We start from the raw sequence: 19,005 nt of genomic DNA on the forward strand, positions 1-19,005 counted from the left end.
GTGAGCAGGGGAGGGGCAGAGAGAGAAGGAGACACAGAATCCGAAGCAGGCTCCAGGCTCCAAGCTGTCAGCACAGAGCCCGATGCGGGGCTCAAACCCACAAACCATGAGATCACGACCTGAGCCGAAGTCAGATGTTTAACCAACTGAGCCACCCAGGCGCCCCAATGTTAGGGACTTCATAAAATTAAGCTATTATACTGACATAAGGGAAACAATGTGTCATCTCAATAGAGACTAAAAAGGCATTTGATAAAATTCAATACTTAGTCATTCAAAACTATTTACAAAACTAGGAAAAGATGGGTCCTTGTTTAACGTTGACAATGAGTAACAACTGACTTTTATCAAGTGCTAACTCCATGCAGGTATTGTACCAAATTCTTTCCAGGAACTGTCACGTTTGATTCTCATAGAACTTCCTGAGGCAGATATGTTCTCTTCCCAATACCCTCCGCTGCAGTGGTTTAGAAATACTGGCCAATGTAATAAATTATGAAATCTAAATCAGAGTTATAAGTATTTGGACAGTAGACCACAAAATGATCACGATTTACATACAACAGGATTGTCCATCAAGAAATCCAAGAGAAGCAAATGAAAAGCAATTTGAAGCAAGGAGGAGTAAGGTAACAGAATAAAAGGTGAATTCATGAAACCTGTAACTTTCCTGTATGTTCTCAGTTACCACAAAAGGGTAACTGCAGGGGGAAAGCTATCACTGACAAAACTAACAAAATTGTAAAGTAATCAGAAGTAATCATAACAAGAAATATGAAGGATCTGTATGAAGAAAATGACACAATTTTAAATAGGGGTAGCTATACTTATCATTAAGACTAATACTAAAATGTCCCTTTTCGCAAGTTATATTATGGATTTCATGCAATTCTAATCGAAGGTGCAACTGTCTTTTTTCCCAACTCGACAAAATTATTAGCTGGTTCGCCTGGAAGGATACTTGAAAACAATAGATATGAAAATCCTAAAATAAAATCGTTTATAAAATTGTGGTGATGCATTTGGCATGATAGTGATGTAAGAAAACAGACAATAGGCAGAACAGGGTTAACAGGCAAGAAGGAGATATATGAGACTTACTATACAGTGAAGGATGAGTCAGAAAAGGAAAAGAAGTAAATCATTCAGTGAAAGTTCTTGAGAAAGATGATTGGCTACTCGAAAAAAATACACATACATCCTTGGCTTACGCTACTCATTAAATTAATTCCAGAGAGATTAAAGTGTCAAATGTAAAAAACAAAACAAAAAACAAAAAACTGGGGGCACCTGGGTGGCTCAGTCGGTTTAGCATCCAACGTTTGATCTTGGCTCGTCATGATCTCACAGTTGGTGAGACTGAGCTCTGTGTTGGGCTCTGTGTTGACAGCATGGAGCCTGCTTGGGATTCTCTCTTTCCCTTTCTTTCTGCCCCTCCCCCTCTCTCAAAATAAATAAATAAACATACAAAAATGAAAAATTTATCATCTCTCCATCTGTTTTTCCCAAATACTTTGCACGTGATGCACACTTAAATTCAATCCACCCAATGACACTACTATATAGGTATTCTTTAAACAATTTTTTTTAAACGTTTAATTGTTGAGAGACAGAGAGAGACAGAGCATGAGCAGGGGAGGGGCAGAGAGAGAGAGAGAGAGAGGGAGTCACAGAATCTGAAGCAGACCCCAGGCTCTGAGCTGTCAGCCCAGAACCTGATGCGGGGCTCGAACTCACAAGTGAGATCATGACCTGAGCTGAAGTGGGACGCTTAACCGACTGAGCCACCCAGGGACCCCAAAAGGTCTTCTTAGCCTGGTTTGCAGATAAGGAAACCAAGGGCCCGTGGAATTAGACAACTTGCTGGAGGTTGGACAGGCAGAGTCCTCCTTAGCCCAAGTCTATCAAGTTCCAAAGGCCCTGTCCTAACCCTCCTGCCTCCCACTAAAAAAAAAAAAACCCCAGAATATCTTGAGCGGAGGGACTCTCTACATTTAAAAGCAAAGGAGAAAGAGGGAAAAAGTCTCTGAATGTCAAGAAAATTACAAAGTTTAAAGGGAAACCACAGTGCAAATATTTGCAACAAATGTGATACAAAGACTTTATGCAAACAGATAACACAAAAACCACACAGCAGCTTCAAAAGCAAAACGTCAGAGAGAATGGACAGACCATTCGCCGAAGAGGAATGATGAAGGTCAACGCACCTGTCAAACAAGTTTACCACGATTGCAATCAAGAAATGCAAAGAGAAATGAACAGGTATTAACCACCTTTCACCTTGCAACTTAATAATGTTTTTTTAGGAGCAAAGATTCAGCACATGGCCGCTGGAATGAGGTAGGCACTCTCTTGTACAGCCGACCAGAGCACAAAGTGGAACCACATTCTGGAGAGCCGTTGGTCTTTCTGTATCAAGAATCTAAAAAGTATTTCTATCCTTTGATCCAATAATTCCACCTCTGGGAATCTATACCCAGAAACGTTACAATTCTGCACAAAGACCTCTATCACCATCATATTTATAACAATAAAACACTGCTGGCGACTTAAATGTCATATCACACAAGTCATTTCATCAATTGTGGCACATGTTGTGCTAGAATCTTGGCGCCCGCTAAACGTGATATTTAGGAAAATTTTTAACCAACTGAGGAATGTTAATGTAACACAGACCAAAATTATGTGCGTATAGCTAGATATCATATTACAGAGATTTCTACATCCCTGGAGAAAGAGGAATAAAGAGGATGAGAAGGTACACATACAAATTAGCAGTATTCACGTTTGTCTCTCAATAGTTGGGTGATTACTTTCCTTCTTTATACCTCTTTGCACATTATGCTTAATGCTATTTTTTTAAGATTTTTTTCCAGTTTATTTATTTCTTTTGAGAGAGAGAGAGTGAGAGAGCAAGTGGGAGAGAGTCAGAGAGAGAGAGAGAGAGAGAGAGAATCCCAAGCAGGCTCCACACCATCAGCGCAGAGCCCGATGTGGGGCTCAAACCCACAAACCGCCAGATCATGACCTGAGCTGAAGTCTGATGCTTACCTGACTGAGCCACCCAGGCTTCCCTTAACACTATTTTTTTTTTAAGTTACTTGAAAGAACACTGCGCTGTTTATCAGAAGATCTATTTCTGCATCGTCACTGACGCCTGTGATGGCCTCAACAAGCCTCAAGACTCTGGAGGGCAGGGTCCTGGCTATGAGTGCAAGGCCGGAGCAGCTGATGCTCTGGGGACCAGCCCTGTCTGGGGTGATTTTTACAACGTAGTTGAACCCAAGTTGTTTGGGTCCTGGTACTTGTTAATACAATGCTTTTCTTCCTTTCTCTCTCTTTTTTTTTTTTAACGTTTATTTATTTTTGAGACAGAGAGAGACAGAGCATGAACAGGGGAGGGGCAGAGAGAGAGGGAGACACAGAATCTGAAACAGGCTCCAGGCTCTGAGCTGTCAGCACAGAGCCCGACCCGGGGCTCGAACTCACGGACCGTGAGATCATGACCTGAGCCGCAGTCGGACGCTTAACCGACCGAGCCACCCAGGCACCCCGATACAATGCTTTTCTAATTAACGGACAACGGGGGTATGAAATGAGCACGGGAGAAAGGAAAGATCTGGTCCCCAGAGCTGCAGGCTTATTCTACCCGCTCTGCTCCGGCAGGACCCGCTTCGGCCACCTGCACTGACCCCCACCCCGTCCACATGCTGGGCTGGTTCCCTCTGCAGAGCCTTAGGACTTTTGTCCCCTCAGTAGCTCCCTCCCAAATGGGAACTAGTCAATCCCTCTTAAGACGGCCTCCATTCCTTGATTTTGTCTTCAATCTGCCTGGTGCTTCTTCCTGGCCTCCATGCCCCAGACCCTTCTCTCCGTCAGGCTTCCGGGAGCTCAACCCTGGCCCCAGCGGCCACTGGACACTCATGCACCATTCAAGTCCTCTTCCTGCCTTATCTTTCTGAGCACTTCCTCTGAGGAGGCCCCACATGACAGCTCACTGTCTCCTGGAGGCTCCTACGGGGCTCCAGGAAGTTCTAGAAGTGTCACTCTGCCGGTGCTCTCTTTCCTTCTGCTGTGGAACTTTCTCCACAGAGGGGCCCTATACTCCTCTGCATCTGAAATATCACTACTCACTTTAGGAGTTGTAAAAAATAATGGCCAGGGTTTAGTGGGTGTTGACCGTGTGTGCCTGGCCTTGGGTCACACATTTTGCCCACATTCTCCCATTTTTACCCTCTCAGTAATCCAATGACAACAACAGCAAGACAAACGGGCCGACTTTTAAAATGGGCAAAGGATCTGAAGAGACATTTCTCCAAATAAGATAGACAAATGGCCGGGGCGCCTGGGTGGCTCAGTCGGTCGGGCGTCCGACTTCGGCTCAGGCCATGATCTCACAGTTTATGAGTTCAAGCCCCGCGTCGGGCTCTGTGCTGACGGCTTGGACCCTGGAGCCTGCTTCGGATTCTGTGTCTCCCTCTCTCTCTGCCCCTCCCCCGTTTGTGCTCTTGTCTCTCTCTGTCTCAAAAAGAAATAAAAACATTAAAAAAAAAAAAAAAGACAAATGGCCAATAAACATGAAAAGAAGCTCGACGTCGTTAATCATTTAGGGAGACGCAGCCCCAGGTCACAATAAGATGCCACTTCACAGCCACCAGAATCATTATCCCCAAAAAGATAATAACGGGGGTTGGTGAAAATGTGGAACAGTCATGGCTGATGGGAACGTAAAACGGTGCAGCTCCTGTGGAAAACAGTGTGACCGCTCCCCAGAAAGCTACCATTACTATTTGACCCAGCAATCCCACCCAAGACCATTGAAAACCGTGTTCACACAAAACCTTGCACATGGGGGCACCTGGGTGGCTCACCCAGGTAAGTGCCTGACTCTTGGTTTCAGCTCAGGTCACGATCATGGGCGCGGTTTGTGCATTCGAACCCCACGTCAGGCTCTGCGCTGACATTGTGGAGCCTGCTTGTGATTCTCTCTCTCCCCCCCCCCTTCTGCCCCTCCCTCACTTGTGCTGTCTCTGTCTCTCTCAAAATAAATAAACTTAAAAATTTTTTAAAATGTTTATTTATGAGCACGAGAAGCGGAGGGGCAGAGAGTGAGGGATGCACGGAATCAGAAGCAGGCTCCAGGTTCCGAGCTGTCAGCACAGAGCCCGACGCGGGGCTCGAACCCACCAACCGTGGGACCATGACCTGAGCCAAAGTCAGACGCTTAATTGACCGAGCCGCCCAGGCGCCCCAATAAATAAACTTTAAAAACAAAACCAAACCACAAAAACCTTGTACATGAATGTTCACAGCAGCATTTCTCATAATAGCCAAAAAGTGGAAACGACCCCAACGTCCACCAACTGATAAATGGATGATTAACATGTGGCCTAGCCACACAACGGACTATTATTTAACCGTAATCATGCTACAACATGGCTGAATCCAAAAGCATTATGCTGGGTGGAAAAAGCCAGACACGAAGGCCGCATATTGTATGATTCCATGCACATAAAATATCCAGACCAGGCAAGTGTCAGCAAGTCTATTAGTGGTTGCCGAGGGTTGGAGGGTGGGGAAATCCCGAGTGAGTGCCCGTGGGTACAGGGTTTCTTTTTGGGATGATGGAGTTAGACAGTGGTGATAGTTGCACAACGCTAAGGATGTCCTAAACACCACTGAATTGTTCACTGTGCAAAGGGTGATTTTATGGGATGTGAATTATACCTCAATAAAAACAAATTAACCCCAGGAGTGGGCACCTCACCAGCCAGGACGCTGGGTGGGCGCAGGCAGGTTAGCATCTCGCAAACACCAGAACTCACATCGAACGCAGCCAGTCACGGAGGGCTGTCCGCTAAGCACTGCGTCGCACGGCATGGATTGAGGCGGGAAGGGCAGACCGCCTGTCACCCCATCTCCAGGGCAACGAGGAACGCCTGGCCAGGAGCACCACAGCCATTTCACCACCACGTTTGGGTTCACACTCCAGGAGAGCAGACCCTTCGACGGGGAGGCACCAGTGTCTGTGCCCAGGTGAAGTTAACCCGCCAAGCAGGCCAGCTTGCAAAACACACCGAAGCCAGAGCCTACGTTGGTTCTGGAAGAGCTGCCCTGGTGTGCTGGGCACGGGCGCAGAAAGCCTGGAGACCGTCAGCTTCACCAGGTTGTTCTGAGTCCCTCACCGTGCACAGAAGATGCCAGTGAGCCATTGAACGCACAGGCCTTCACGGGCGCTCCCCTCTCTCCCGTCTTGCGCACAGAAAGAAAACTCAGAAGAAAAGAACACTTGGACCAACTCTGACGTCAACTGGGTTTCAAGAGCCCGTGGTCCTCCGGCCTGGCTAGAGGCTACCGTCTGGACCAGTATTGGGCCCCCCTTTCTGTCAACACCAGCTACGAAAACCAGTGTATTTCTTTGCATTGCACAAAAATAATCAGTGAGCAGTGCAAACCTGACTGAAACTTTGGAAGCAAATTGGAGGAAAGGGGGTTGTATCCATGCATTCACACCACAGGAAATGGCTTTATGCCTCTCCTGGACATTTCTGCCCCCCCCCCCCAGTCCCTTCTCTGTGTCCCCCCTTTCCGGGCCTACCCGATCCCACACAGCCCCAGGCTTGCTGGCCCCCGTTTCTCCTTCCTGAGAACGGCCTGAGTTCAAGTCCTGACCCTGCCATTTATCGGTCCTGTAAACGTGGCATGCTACCTAACCTCTCTGGGCCTCAGTTTCCTCGTCCTTAAAGTGGGGATAATAACAGGACTTCCTCCGAAGGTCGCTGGCGACGGTGAGTTAATACATGTAAAGAGCCTGGAACGAAGCCTGGCACACAGTCAGCCTTCGTGAATCTCTTGCAGTTATTTTTAGGCAGAACAGGTTAGCAACCACCTTCTGTGAGGGGAGCAAGGCTTAGGGCCTGCTCTACCCCAACTGGCCTGTCACACTTCCTAACGAGAAGGCGGCCTTCTCTGAGGGAGCTTTTGGTGACTGAATGTCGTTCCTGTGCTTCTTCATCTTTGGGGCCGTGCTGACGAGGCCACAATCCAGGCTGCCTGGCCGCCGTCCCCGGGAAGGAGGCCGTGGGTGGACCTGGGCGTCTCGGGGAAGGCTGTGTATTGAGGAAACCGAGATTACTTCCCCCCCCCCACCCCACCCCCCCCAGCTGGCTGGACGAGGCAGCACATGTCTGCCCCTCCTCCAGGAGGGAAGCCAACTCTAGTGTGCTACAGTGGGAACGCCACCCCACTGGGCAGACTGTGTTCCCAACCACGCTGGGCCATTGTTCTGGTTCTGCCTGTGTGGCCTGAGCCAGGGGAGGCTGGCCCTGCTGACTCCTGGCTCTTACATCGGGGGGACCCCCATCCCCAAAGGTAAGTATCTCTTTTCTGTAGCATAAAGCGCCTAACAGGTGCACTGGTGCCACGTGGGGGTGCTGTCCTGGCCGGAGAGGAGGGCGCAAGCTGGATGGCCTCTTAGTATGCCCATCCCAGCTGGGCCGGATGCCCCCTCCAGCCTCCCCTGCGGTGGGACTGAGTGTGGTCAGGTGAGCACGACGGAGGCCCCATCTAGAAGAGCACGCTGTCGCTTGTGTTTCCAAGCCCCCTTGCCCCAAGACGGCAGAGCTGCCTGGGGCCTTCCCCCTCCGGCTCTCAGGGCCCAAGACGGGCCTCCAGGCCTCCCTAAAGCGGGGTTCTCTGAGCTGCTGAGGAGAGGCCTGAGCTTTCCTGCCCGGTGGCAGGTGGGCGGTAGGGCTGACCTCTCTGGAGGAAATGCGGGTTTGCGAGGCCTGGGGTGAACGTGTGCTCTCATCACGTGGGTGGCACTGAATCGCAGCCTTGTCTTTTGGTGCCTTCCTCACCCCCCTCTTCGTTTCATTTAAATAGTCAAATCCTGTTCTCTTTCCTGAGCACCAAGGCCACTGGGGAGGTTGTACTCTGTTCCTGGTGCTCCGAACACAGCTGCCTAAACCAGCCGCTGGAGGCCCCCTGCTGTCCCCTCACTCAGCAGAGGGGACTGGGGACAGGCTCCAGGCAGTGGGCACGGGCAGAATGAGGCCTGCGCACGCAGGGCCACGAGGTCTCTTTCTGTGGATACTTCTAGAGCAGGAGGGCAGTCTTGGTGGTCTCCTCCTGCGGTCCTGGCTCACTTGGAGAGCCCTGACCCCACACCTGCACCAGCTGGGTCCCCGTACTCCCAGCTGACTTCCAGAGAGACAGCAGAGGGGCGAAGCCTGTCGCTTGTGAAACCGAGGACGTTTCGCCCAGTTGCTTTTCACCCCGCAGGCCGTGGACAGGACGGCGTGGGGCAAGGTTTGCACCGGGCCACGGGGAACAGAGAAAACTAAGGATGGTGGGCTTTGCTTCCCAAGAGGTTAAATCTATTCGATTTAAAGGACTGGTGTTTGCTTTGTTTTTTTGTTTGTTTGTTTGTTTGTTTGGTTTTTTGTTTCGTTTTTAACGTTTATTTATTTTTGAGAGAGAGAGAGAGAGAGAGAGAACATGAGCAGGGGAGAGGCAGACAGAGGGGGAGACAGAGAATCCCAAGCAGGCTTTGGGCTACCAGCACAGAGAGCCCGATGCAGGGCTCAAACCCACGAACCATGAGATCACGACCTGAGCTGAAATCAAGAGTCAAACTAAGCTTAACCAACTGAGCCACCCAGGCACCCCTGTTTTGTTTTGTTTTTAAGAGTACACTCTTCCTGCTTTTCGGTGTTAAACGATGCTTTCTTCCATGAAATGAGCCTTTGGAAGGTACCAGTTAGTTGTCACCCATTTAGTCAGTTTTTCATTTTTAAATCTCCTCCATTGGCAAAATGAAAGGTGGCAGCAGGATTGTGTCTCACAGGTTTGGGGACAGTTTGGTGGTCCCTGGCATCCCACAGCCTGGAGTGGCTCCTGAGCCTGCGGGAAGGATGGCTTCCCTTGAAAAGCAGAGGGGCTCGGGGAGCCCCGGGCCTGGCCAAAGGGCAGGGTTCCCAGGGAAGAATCCAAGCCCTGGGGTCTAGACCTGAAAGGGTTTCGAGGACAGGAACTTGATGACAAGTCCAGGCCTCGGTGAAGAGGACAGTAGACAGCTGGGCACCACGGGCGCCCTCCCTAAGATGCAGACCCTGAACTCTCTACAGCTCTGAGAGTCACTCCATGCAGAAGAGGGGACAGGGGTGGGGGAGGAGGAGCGGAGGAAGGACTACGGGAAACCAGGCCTGGATCCCAGCCTGCCGCCAGCTAGTAAGGGCAGTGGAGACATAGGCCTCACCCTCTCGAAGCTCCTTCCGCTCACTTGCAAACTCAGGGGTCATCGGACGAGAGGTTCCCAAGGCCTCCACTCAGCCCCGGCTCTGGCTTCCATCATGCTGCCCGTTTGGAGTCAGAGATTGCATTGTAGCCGGGGCACAATCAGAGCCCCTTGACCAGAGGGCTGCTGCACCAGTTAGCCTTGGAAGGTCTCAGCGGGGGCTCAGCACACAGCGAACACCCAACAGAATCGGCCGCCCACTGGGGCAGGAGACCGGTCCATGCGGGCCCAGCAGAGTCAATTTGGAGTCTCCCCACTATTTCCCAGGCCCTGTTGGTGGGTGCCCACGGGGGCACTGCCTGTGGGGAGGTCCTGGGTCCCCTCCCCTGAGTGTGAGACTGGGGGGCATGGGAAGCTGGCCTTGGGAGGTGGGCCTCTGGTGCCATCAACACTCAGGCCTGTTTCGGAGCATTTTCTAATACTCCCAGGTGGTCCTCATAGACACCTTGGCTTCTCCTGCCGTATCACCCGGAACCTAGGCTCACAGCTTGACAGGGTGAGGAGGGGGGTGGCCTGGGTGCAGCCTCTGGGGTCAGATGGCCCTGGCTTCGACCGTCGTCCGTCGCTTAACCCATCCGAGCCTCAGTTTCCTCAACTGCAAAGGAGGGGGGTGACACCAGCACCTGCGGTTCAGGTTGCCGTGGGGACGAAATGAGATAATGCCCCGACAAGTACGTACGCTTAATGCTCAAAACGGGTCTGTGTTCAGTGACCTGCCTCCCTGCTGCCTGGTCACAGGGAACTTCCTGCAAGCCCGGGGATGCTACCTGAGAGGTGCAGGGGGACAGCCCGTCCCCTGCTGTACCCTGGTACTGCCCTAGGCCGTGCAGGGGTGCTTAGATGCCAGGGCTGCAGGGCTGAGGGCCTTCTTCAGACATGGGTCAAGAAGGGTGTTTTAAAAAGGAACCTCCAGCAAGTGGCTGGTTCCTCCATTGTTAAGAGAACCAGAGCGTTGGGCGATCTCCCGGAGCCGGGAGTGAGGTGAAGTGGGTAGATGAGGGTGGCCGAAATGGGTGGGGGACACAGCCCGGTGCCGGGGTGAGGAGGGAAGAGGCTCTCCCCGTCAGTGATGGTGACTTCCTCTGCTCTCAGGGCCCCGAATGCAGCTTCTAGGTGAACTGAGAGGTCCTTCTTGCGCGAACCCACCCCACATTCTGGCTCCCGAACAACGGCGTCCTCCGGGGACCCAAAGCCTAGGCACCAGAAGGGTCCCCGCTCGCCACGCCTGCTCCCCAGAGGTCTGCACCAGGGTCTCCGGGCTGGGCATCTGTGACCCACACCTGAGCTGAGCCAGCCGCTGTCTAACACGGGCACCACCTTGGAGCCCCGAGCTCCCGCCTGCCTCCCAGAGCCTGGAGACCCTCGACCCGGCCCCGGCCCCTGCCCCCGCCGCTCGCGTGTGACCAGGCCCAGAGTGGCTCTGGGGGGTCCGGCGCTGAAAAACCTGAGCTCCAAGGCCACGCAGGCCCACAGGGGGCCTCAGCAGGACCCACCAACGAATCCGGGCAGCACACACGTGGGGCCCACGCATCGCGTGACCCGAAGCCACCCTGTCCCCCGGCGGGCCGCGCCTCCTCCCGTGGGCCCGGCGCACTTACAGCACGCAGAGCGCGTAGGCCTTGGAGATGGACTCGCTGGCACGCACGAGGAAGCTCCCGTCCTTGCCCGTCCTGGAGAGCAGCTCCTCGGCCTTGGAGCGGGTGATGTTGCCATGGTTCCAGCAGGGGACCATGGCGGCCACGGGCCTCCCCGGGCCGGGCGGGCGGCCACCCCAGGACCCACACGCCACCGAGGGGAGCTGAGGCCCCCGCACCGCGAGCCGCCGTCGGTCCCCTCTCGGTTGCCCCGCTGCTGCCACCAGCTCCTCTGCCCGACTTCCTGTTTCAGGAGCTCAGCGAGGAAAAGGAAGCCAGCAGCGGCAGAGAACTTCCTCATTGCGGAGACCGGCCGGGGGAGGCCGCGCTCCACCTTCCCACCCCGCCCACCCGCCGGCCGCCCCTCCCGCTGCCCCCCCAAGGCCTCCCCGGGGCGGCAGCTGGGTCGTCGTCGTCGTCGTCGGGGTCAGGAGGCTCACGGCCGGCTTCCGGAGAAGCGCGGCCTGGCAGGTGGACGGGCAGGGCAGTGGCCACTGGAGGCCTGTCTGGATGCTCACGTGGGATGGCCACGCCCTGGCCGGATCCCTCGCCTTGGGCTTTACCCTACTCCAGGGGCTACTCAGCTGGGACCACCGCCTGCCCCCCAGGGCCAGGCGAGATTGAGGGAGAGGGGCGCAGTGGAGCCCCCTCCCAATGTGAGAGACTCAGGAAACCACCACACAGCCTTGGGTGCTGGAAGGACCTTGAGGGACACCACCCTAGGGCTCCAAGGGCCCAGGTGACAGCTCTGTGACACGTTTACACTCGTCCCCAAGCGCCGGTGGGTGTGAAGGAACCCTGTTCTCCATGGCGGTCCAACTTAGCCACACACGAAGCGGGTGGAGGGCTTGGGGACGTTGACCCTGCACAGAGAGAATGCGGGCTGGGTTTTCCCCTCTGGGTCTTTCCAGGATGCTCGTAAATGACACTTCCCCACAGGCTGACCACCTGGCCAAGGATGAAGAACATGGCTTCCGGTGCCCTTTATCCCAGGAGAGTCGGGGTGGCCAGTGGAGCGCCTCCAGGCTGCCATGGTTGCACTTGCCGGTGGCTCAAAGGAGAGCTGCCCCCATGGGGCCACCATCCCGGACCAGCAGATTCTGAGGGCTCCAAAGCAGACGTCCACTCGTGGGGTGCACTCCGTTCTTGGGTCAGGCCCAGCAGGGTCAAGGGGCGCTGCTGACCCATCGCACAAGGCGGTGGTGCCCCCCCATCCCACACCCAGGCCTCGCCCCACCCCCCAAGACATGACAAGAGACCCCCTCCAGAGGCCCGAGCTCAGTGAGCCTCCGTCTGAGGCCCCCAGCTCTACATCGGAGCTTCAGGAGCTGATCAGACGTCTTTCTCTCAGCTGAGGTTTCCTCTTTTCTATCTTGAGGAAATAACCCCTAACAGAGCTCGCCTGTGCTGAGGAGCCCTTAGCACCTCCACCTGCATGGACCTCCACACGACAGGTGATTCTGAACAAGCATGTCCTGATTCTGAGGCCAGAGTGTGGCCTCTGGGCTCCAGGTGACGTTCCTTCTGGAAACTCCGGCTCAGTGAACTCCCCAGTCCTCACTCCCACCTCCCTAAGCCACTCTGAGCTTCCTCTCCCCTGACCTCTGACCCTGCCCGGCTCCTCCCACTGGACTAACAATTCAACTCCCAAACTCTCAGGACATAGGAAGCAAGGGTCCTCTGGACAGGCCCTGAGCTAGGCGTGGGGACAAGAGCTGGCCTCCACACTCCAGCCTTCTGGAAGCCAGCTCTACGCTCCCATCACCACCATTTAGCACCCTTCTTGCCTCCCTGCTGACCCTCCAACAACCTCCTCCTTGGTCTCAGCCTCAAGGCCCCTTGGTCTCTTTAGGGCCCATCAGAAGGATCCGTCTGCAGTCCTGACCCCTTAGTACCTTGACCAGACCCTCCACCACGTCCAAGACTCTTGCACTTAATCACTGCCTTCCTGCCACTTTCTCCAGCTTCCCACACTCCCTCTCTCAGGCCTCTGTCCCTACCGAGTCCTGCCTTTCAGCGGAGTCGGGGGGCCAGTGGGACCACCTTTGCCCTTTACCCCTGTGATTTCCCTTGGACACACAGGACACATACATGACACACGCATTTCCCTAATTTTTAAGGCCCATCCCGTTTCTACTTCCATCCAACCCAGCTGCCTGAGCCATCTGACATGGTCAGCTTCCTGGTCCCCCTGTTCGGAAAACCACAACACTTAGACCAGGGCTGCCCTCTCAGCGGGTGGGTGGGGCCTGGGTGAATATTTTTTGCGGGGCCCCTGTCTATATAAACAACGTACTAAAAATTTGTATTATAAAATTCATGCACCCACGTGAGGTACAGTGACTTATCACTGAAGATTTAGTATAATGGATAGAGAGGAGGTGATTATCTATGTGTTCAGTGTCCAGTCAGTGCACTGAAGAGTCTTTTGTGACGTCCAGGCTCTTGCTTCCTGTTCAGACCCTATATTTTAGTGTCTTGGGTTCACGGAAGCCCTTTGCTGTACCTCAGGGCTCCCCACGGCCCACCAGCCTGGGCAGACAGTCACCCACTGATTCCTACTGGAGGGCAAAGGAATGAAGGAGTGAAGGAAGTGTTGACTCACTGAGTCACCAAAAACAAAGGGAGCCGTGATAGTCAATTTTCTGCAACTTGGCTGGGCCATTATTCTAGATGTCTCTGTGAAGATACTTTTAGATAAGATTAGTATTTATTTTATTTAAAAATTTTTTAGATTCTATTTTTTAAGTAGCCTCTGCACCTAACGTGGGGCTCAAACCCACAACCCCAAGATTAAGAGTTGCATGCTCTGCCAACTGAGCCAGCCAGGCGCCCCAAGGTTAGTATTTAAATCCGTAAACTCTGAGTAAAGCAGATTACTCTCCATATGTTGGGTGGGCCTCATGCAATCAGTTGAAGGCCTTTCTAGAAAAAGACAGAGGCTCCCATAAGAAGAGGCAATTCTGTCAGCAGATTGCCTTCAGCTTGAACTGTAGTCCCCCCCGCCCTGCCCCAGCCTGCCAGCCCACCCTGCAGATTCTGGACTTGTCAGTTTCTGTAATCACATGAGACAATTCCTTAAAAATAAAGCTCTCTCATATATATGTACACACACACACATCCTGTTGGTGGTGTTTCTCTGGGAAACCCTGACCAATACAGAAGGAACGGTTTGAAAGCTGCCCGCAGGCTGGTGTCATCAGGAGTGAACTTCCCTCCCCCCCCCCCCCCCAGACCTGAGAAAAAGGCCTCTTGGGCTGAAGAAGGACATGGGGTGGCCATTCCCAGAAAACCGGGATAGGACCAGGAGGCCTGAGCCTCCTGTGATCAAGCAACATTGCTCCCAGTGCCAGGGGACCCAGGGCAAGTGGGTCAGTGCCCCCATCAGGAAAGAGTGACACCCTCTTCTGCCCTGAGAATATACCCTGCCCCCATCGGCCCCTCCCAAATCAAAGGTCAAGGACACTTATTATGGAGATGGGGAAGGGCTCACTCTCCACTAGAGTGGAAGACGACGACCCAGCACAGATCTCCTGAGGGCTGAGACACCTCCAAACATAGCAAGGATCATCCCCCCGACCCTCTGCAGAGAAGGAAGGGTGCCTCCTTCTTGGGCCCTCTCTCTCCCAGCTTCGCCTCTGTGGGTCTCGAGCGCTATCAGGGTGCCTGGCTCCACCTGCCTGCCTCCTCACAGACTCCCGGCTCCGCGTCCGCTACGGCATCTTCAGGTGGCTTTTCCAGATCCTCCCCCCAGGCCCCTGCAGACATTAATTCTGCTCAACAGTCGTCTGAGTGCTGGGCGGGGCTTCTCCCGGAGGCCAGAGCACCCCGAAGGGTGGGAAGGCAGGGTCTCCGTTCACGGCGCGCCCACACTATTTTCCCTCCAGTCTCTAGTAATTCTATTTCAGGGCTGGAAATCAGACCCCGAGGCACACACCCAGGAGCAAGGCCGGGTCTGAGCCCCAGCTCTGCCCCAAGATCCCTCCGCTACAGAGTGTCTGTGAAGTCACTAAAGGGTCTGGTGCGAGGCAGGTGCTCTCCGATGAGACGGCTCCCGTAGGGGGCCCTCCTGACCGGTGGCTGGACGACAGAGTCCTGGGGGGCCCCAGCCAGCCGCCAGTGCCATTGACGCTGGCCACTGATTTAACAACCCTGGTATGAAAGAGAGGATTCTATAAAAGTGCTCTTTACCTACAACTAAAAATAACCGAAAATAGGTCAGATTCTGAGCCTTGCGACCCCCTACCACCAGGGGGAGCCTCCAACTCTTGCCTCCATCCATGAGTTCCTGTGTGGGGGGAGCTGTTCCTTTCCAAGAGTCCCGCCTCTGCCGTTCCCATAGTAACGACGCCGTAGGGATGGAGGCTATTTCCCAAGGGGTCCAGGGGCGGAGTTCATCATTGTGCTCAAGGATTTCCCTGGAATACCAAAGGCCTGGCAGCGAGCAGCTCTCCCCTTGCCAGAAGATGAAATAGGCCTGAACTGCAACCAGGAGAATAGGGCTCGATTTGGGGGAAGAATTGGGTAAGAGAGAAAAATCACATCCACAAAAATAACTTGTGTCTTTTGCCAAGATTGTTAAGGACACGGGGACATATTCAAAATACAATGGTAAGTTAAAAAAAAAAAAAAAAAGGAAAAAAAAATCAGGAAACCGAGTTGAGGATACAGCATGAATCCAGCTGTGGAAAAAACTTTATCCTGGGAAATCACCGAATCTGAAGAGTGCTGAGTTAAGTGCCATATCCACGAGCGATTTTTTTTCCTCCTTCTAGTTTCCCAGATTTCCTTTAGGACCACATGCGACTTTTATGTAAATAGAAATTAGATAAATACAAAGACAACTAGGGTTCCAGAAGTTTTGCGTGAAATCTTTCTGGACAACTTGGTTTCGGGCTGGTTGCATCCCAGGTACATGTCCCTCTGGAATCATAAGGAAGAGAGAGGAACCAAGGCCTCATCTTTTTTTTGTTTTCTTTTAACCCTGTCATACAGCTTACTTTTTTCACTTCACAATATTTCTGAACATTTCATGGAGCTCTTTTGTATCTACCATAGTCTTTGAAAAGCTAGCATACTAAGGCCACCGGGGTGGCTATAGGTTGAGCATCCGACTTTGGCTCCGGTCAGGATCTCGAGGTTCGTGAGTTCAAGCCCGCTTCGGATCCTCTGTCCCTCGCTCTCTGCCCCTCCCCCACTTGTGCTCTCCCAGAAATAAATTTTAAAAAAACTTAAAAAAAAAGCTAGCATACTATTATATGCTGTAGCATCATGCATTGTACCAGTCTCCTACTGGTGGCCATCAGCTTTCCGTGGCGACTACACGTCAGCTCCTTCCCGGCTTCGTGTTCGGTCGGTCTTCCTCTTTGCCTCCACAGCCAGCAGAGCTCTTCGCCAATGCCCAAACCAAAAGCAAAACCATGCTGTTGGTTCTAACTTCATTCCCATCAGCATCTTCTGCCCGCTGTTGTCTTGTGAACTTCCTCCTGCGCGGAGGCCCCTGGCTGGGAAGCCCTGGGATTTCTTGACCGCATCCCTGCTCCCCGAGGAGGTCCCCAAGCTGTGTGAACGTCGTCTCTGAAATGCCCCTCTGAGGACCCTCTTCCTGGCTTGCAGATGGCTGCCTTCTCGCTTCCTCCTCACGTGGCCTGTACGAGGCGGGGAGGGTGGGAGACTTTCTCTCTCTTCCTCATTTTTTTTTTAATTTTTTAATGTTTATTTATTTTTGAGAGAGAAAGAGAGAGAGAGAGAGCAGGGGAGGGGCAGAGAGAGAGGGAGACACAGAATCTGAAGCAGGCTCCAGGCTCTGAGCTGTCAGCACAGAGCCCAATGTGGGGCTCAAACTCACAAACTGTGAGATCACGACCTGAGCCCAAGTCAGAGGCTTAACCGACTGAGCCACCCAGGTGCTCCACTCTTCCTCTTCTTATAAGGCTACCAAACCTCTAGGATTTGGACCCCATCTTGATGAACTCATGTAACCTTACTTACCTCCTAAGAAGCCTATCTCCAAATACAGTCACACTAGGGGTTAGGGCTTCAACATGTGAATTCAGAAGGGAAACGATTTGGTCCACAGCAGTACCTACTAAATATTTGCTGCATTATAACAAAAGCTAATATCTATCTACCAGCTACTATGTGTGAGACACTGTGCTAAGCTCTTGGCATATGAATTGCTTCATTCATTCCTCGTGATACCCCATAGGGGGTCTCATTATAATCTCCGTTTAACTGGCAGAGAGATGGAGAACCAGAGACATTAAGTAAATAATTCATCTGCAAGTTAGTGGCAGATCGGAGATTCTAGCTCTTGTCTGCTTGACCTCATAACCAGTATGCACATTGCACACTTTGGGTTGGATGAGACTGAAATTCTGTGTGGACTCTGGAATCCTTAGGTCGGAGCCTTTGCTCCATTCACCTAAAGGCTCCCCTGCATCGTCTGTGGAAGCCCCATGGGCCCCCATTGTTGGGAGTAGCACAGGTGAAGGAGTAGCTGGGTTCCAGGCAAGGGTGCTGGTCTCCTGCTCATAAGAGTTTCAGAATTAGAACACGTTCCTTGAGGAGAACAGAAGTTTGGTTCACACTCAACCCTCCAGGTTTCTTTTTGTTTTTGTTTTTGTTTATTTATTTTGAGAGAGAGAAAGTGCATGCATGCAAATTGCGGAGGAGGAGGAGGAGGAGGAGGAGGAGGAGGAGGAGAGAGAATCCTAAGCAGGCTCTGTGCTGTGCAGAGCCCAACACAGGGCTCCATTTCACGAACCGTGCGATCATGACCTGAGCTGAAATGAAGACGCTTAACCATCCGGTGCCCAGGTGCCCCAGATTTCTTCCCATGAACTCAAGTGTGGTGTGATGACCACCTGGTAGGGGGCACTGGGACCTCGGCCGCTTGTTGAACCTGTCGACCTGCAAATCCCTTCCCGTCTGGAGGTCCCTGTTCTCCTTGTAGTAGTGGCCAAGCTGATCTCCCAAATCTGCAATTCCAAGCCCTGGGCTACAATCCAGACTGCAAACAACCTCCAGGGTCATCTTCCTAAAGCCTTGCTTTGGTCTAGCCACTTCCAACTGAAAATCCTCTGATGGCTCCTGGCTGTCCGTAGAACAAAGCCCTGCAATTGCAAATCCTGCATTTGCAAAAACTCTAAGCGGGCTCACCAGATTAACCTGTGTCCCTTCTCCCTTCGTCCCTTCTTCTTTCCCGCCCCACCTTTGGGGACTTGGTAGGAGCCCTCCTGACTCCATGTCTGGAGGGGCATCTACTCCCACGCCTGTCCATTTTAGTGGTGGCTACTGGAATGTGTACAACCAAATCTTGACCTCCAGACCGTGCTCTACCCCTCAGACCACCACCTCCTTCCCTTCTGTCTTCCACAAACCTCAGTCCTTACCCTTCCCCCCTTCCCTTGTCCCCATGACGGGCCTCTCTCCACCCTCAACTCCTCTCCCCGCCCCCTCCTCCCACCGCCCCTCCCTGAAAGCCTCCAGTTAGGTTCTTCCCTCGGATGGGGTGCTGACCTTCCCCAGAAAAACCCCTTACCAGGCAGCTTAGCCTGGACAAATGCCCAGCTCCCAACCTGCATGGCGGCCAGGCTCTTGCAGACATGCCCTCTGCCTTCCCCACTGGCCGCCATCCCAGAGCCAGCGTTTTCCCCGTTGGCCTACCTCACCTCCCCATGCTCCTCAGAGCAGCTCACCCAGAAGCCAGAAGCCATCAAAAAAGAAACCCCTCACGTTTCTGCCCAGGTAGCTGGGCCTCCCAGGACACCTTCAAATGCATCTTCATCCACCTCTATCCTCACCATTCTGGGTTCCCGTGTCACCTTGCTGGGACACCAGCTCCTGAAGGCACCCTGCCCCCCCCCCCCCCACAGATTTTCTCTCTCTCTCCTCTCCCTCGTCCCACAAGGAAGCTTAACATTTTTCTATCTTAAATCAACAACAACCCTCCCTGCCAAGGGTTCCCAGCCTTGGCTGTGCGTTTGAAAGGCTCCACACCAGCCCAATTAAAAAGAAATCTCTCAGGAGGGTCTGGACACCCCCGGCGAGTCCAGTGGGCAGCCGAGACTG

The 19,005-nt window shown here is 53.0% G+C and overlaps 1 protein-coding gene across 2 annotated transcripts in view; it reads right to left on the reverse strand.

The window, feature by feature from the left end:
* Positions 1-11,165, reverse strand: part of INPP5D (inositol polyphosphate-5-phosphatase D) — a 124,168-nt gene extending 113,003 nt beyond the window's left edge. The window contains exon 1 of one of the 2 annotated variants that reach the window (XM_040450648.1): positions 10,897-11,165. In XM_040450648.1, the coding sequence (XP_040306582.1) occupies positions 10,897-11,030 (134 nt within the window). In that variant the 5' untranslated portion in view covers positions 11,031-11,165. The remainder of the gene's footprint in view (positions 1-10,896) is intronic. The other variant, XM_040450647.1, reaches the window with a different exon arrangement.
* Between the last annotated feature and the right edge of the window lie 7,840 nt (positions 11,166-19,005).

Source organism: Herpailurus yagouaroundi, unplaced genomic scaffold (genome assembly GCF_014898765.1).
Source record: "Herpailurus yagouaroundi ecotype Mexico unplaced genomic scaffold, PumYag 202, whole genome shotgun sequence".
In the NCBI taxonomy this organism is placed as follows: Eukaryota; Metazoa; Chordata; class Mammalia; order Carnivora; family Felidae; genus Herpailurus; species Herpailurus yagouaroundi.